Source organism: Phytophthora infestans, genomic scaffold (assembly GCF_000142945.1).
Source record: "Phytophthora infestans T30-4 supercont1.1 genomic scaffold, whole genome shotgun sequence".
In the NCBI taxonomy this organism is placed as follows: domain Eukaryota; phylum Oomycota; class Peronosporomycetes; order Peronosporales; family Peronosporaceae; genus Phytophthora; species Phytophthora infestans.
In genome coordinates, this window is record NW_003303758.1 from 4021014 (window position 1) to 4023479 (window position 2466).

Consider the following 2466-nt stretch of genomic DNA (forward strand, 5'->3'; position numbering starts at 1 on the left):
GGGTGAAAAAGACATCAGACCTATGCGGGACACCTACGAGGACTTGCCAGTTGGCTGTCGTGAAGGACTCGCCGTCGTCTGCTGGCCAGCGCCGACGCAAGGCTAAAGCTCTTCGCGCGCCCAGTTCTACTCACGCCAGCTCGATCTTTGACTTCCTGGATTAAGAGGAAGCTTTCTTTCTATCGCTCTCAGAAGCCACACGTAATTTATCTCGTTCCTAGGACACTGCGTGCTCTTGTTTGTTCTTCTTCGGAATGCTGCTGGGCTCCTCCAAAACCGCAAAGACGGTTGAGTTCACCGTCCAGCAGCTCGAATGGCAGCATGGCTTCCAGGATGCTGAGCAACGCCAGCGTCTTGTACGCGCTCGAGACGACCCAGAGAGGTTGTCCACCCACAACGACGAGCTCAGCTGTCTGTCGCCGTTCACGTCCCTTGCTGTCGTCTGTACTGCTCCACTATGGAAAGAGGTGTGCGTCTCCCGTGGAAATGTTGTCTCCTGTATCGGTCGGCACCTTCTCGCGCAAGAACAACGCGTTCGGGTCGTCCACTTTGAGCTGGAGTGGCGATTTCCCCGATGGACGTTCGGGTTAAGTCTCCGAGATAGCGACACATCGCAGACGGTCGAGCGCCAAGGAATAGCAGAGGTTTCGACTGTTGTCTCGTTGCAGCTGACGTTCTAGTGTCTTCGTACGCTCAAGACGTCAAGCTTTCGGGCTATTTCGATACGTCTCGAGGTGTAGAGTGCAGAATGCCGCGAGATCGTCGACACTGCGTTGGTTAACGTTGTCAGTTAAGTGTTTGGTCCACGTGACGGCGTCTTCGTTACCTTCAAGCTCCAACTGTCGTTCTACCAGACACGCCACATCGAGCTGCATGCAGGTGAGTAGTAAACTAGTGTGAGGAACTTGCTCGAGCAGGTGGGATGATTAATGTGGCGTACGTTGTCGTGGGAGATGAGGAGCTTTGGATATTCCCCTGGCGAGTGAAGCGAAAGTCATGCAACTTGAAGGTGTCGACGCGTGTGGCTGCTCCCTCATCTGTTGCCAGACCGATCGCTGTAATTTTGAGTAACTAGCGCCATAGTGTCAAGCTCACGTACTGCTCGAGAGGGGTTATGTTGTAGATGCGTCGGGAGTGAAATGCTCTTTAGTCAGCAGCCTTTGATAGAGCAAACTGTCGGCTACCGTGTGCTAGGTAGACATCGTGGCATCACCGAAGGGCATGTCTAGAACGGCTAGTTTCGCGTAGCGAACCAGTTAGGCAATTGTCAGTGAGACACTACAAACAGCACCATAGTTTCCAACGGGTAATTCACGGCGGGTACCCGGCTGTCGAATGCAAAGTGAAGACTTGAACCGTGTAGATCCAACCAATGCGTGGTGTCGATCTGCACACCTGCCGAAGAAGTTGAGGAGCATTCGACAGTATCTTCGCAGTGCACCTAGTGGTAAAGCGTATTATCTTCTCCCTCTTTCTCGGTTCATGTCCAGAAGCAGAATTCCCATTTGATCCGACTAAAGATATGTGACCCGACACTAAAGCGGCGCTTCAGCAAGACCCAAGACACGTGCGCAATGGCGCTTCACGATCAAGTAGATTGGCGAAGTCTCAAGGATTCGTTAGCATTAGATGTCTGTCTTATCGAGTCTGTCTTTTACAACCTTTCCATCGTGTACACCACACGACAACGTGACCGGGAGCTGCGGCTACATCCTGAGTCCAGCAACCATACAGGAGACCAACATTGCAACCAGTTGGATGAAAAACGGTTTGCCAAAGTGGATGTGCTTGTAGCGCTAGAAAAGACAGCGGGGTATCTCGAGAAGCGTCCGTGGCTGCGTGTTCTTCACACTCGACTCGCCTGCGTGTCATTTGAGAAGGAAGGAGCGAGTTTACGCGACTTCGTTCGGTCTCGTCAACGAGACCGCACAGTGAGTCTACGTGACGTCAGACGTCGACTTGAAGCCATTTACGCTGATGCCAAACTCTCGACAGAAGTTGAAGAGAGACACAAGAACTTCGTCGCGCAGGCTCGAGCTGTGTCTCCGTGGTGTGTTCGAAATCCAAAGTGGCTACATTCGTCTCCAGCTCGACAGCTCTACGGTGTTCATATACTACCCCCACGTCGTGTGACGGAGGAAGAGCTGCAAGCCCAACGTGAGTGTGTGGCGAGCCACGCGCGCGCAGTTGTCAGTGCTGCTGTGGGTGTCGTTATGGACAAGATGTTAGCACCTTATCTAACGCGACCAAAGACAACAGAGAGATGCACGGGGCGACGTCTTGCTGTCGACTCTGCAAGAGCGAGTCCAGTTCTGCGTCATAAGAAAAGCAAACGCGAACAAGCCGAGCGTGACGATCAGCTGCGAGCGCTGAGACTGGAACTTCTAGCGCCCACAGCTGATCTCGTCAATACTGAAGCCGAAGCTACGAAGAAGAAGAGTAAGGACGAAATTGCTCGAGTGATGA

General features: G+C 52.8%; 1 protein-coding gene across 1 annotated transcript; it reads left to right on the top strand.

The window, feature by feature from the left end:
* Positions 1-1574: 1574 nt before the first annotated feature.
* PITG_00758 (uncharacterized protein) lies at positions 1575-2401 on the top strand (the record flags this gene model as incomplete). Its single annotated transcript, XM_002909281.1, has 2 exons — positions 1575-2316; positions 2361-2401. The coding sequence occupies 2 exons, from the start codon at positions 1575-1577 to the stop codon at positions 2399-2401; spliced, it is 783 nt and encodes a 260-aa protein (XP_002909327.1).
* Between the last annotated feature and the right edge of the window lie 65 nt (positions 2402-2466).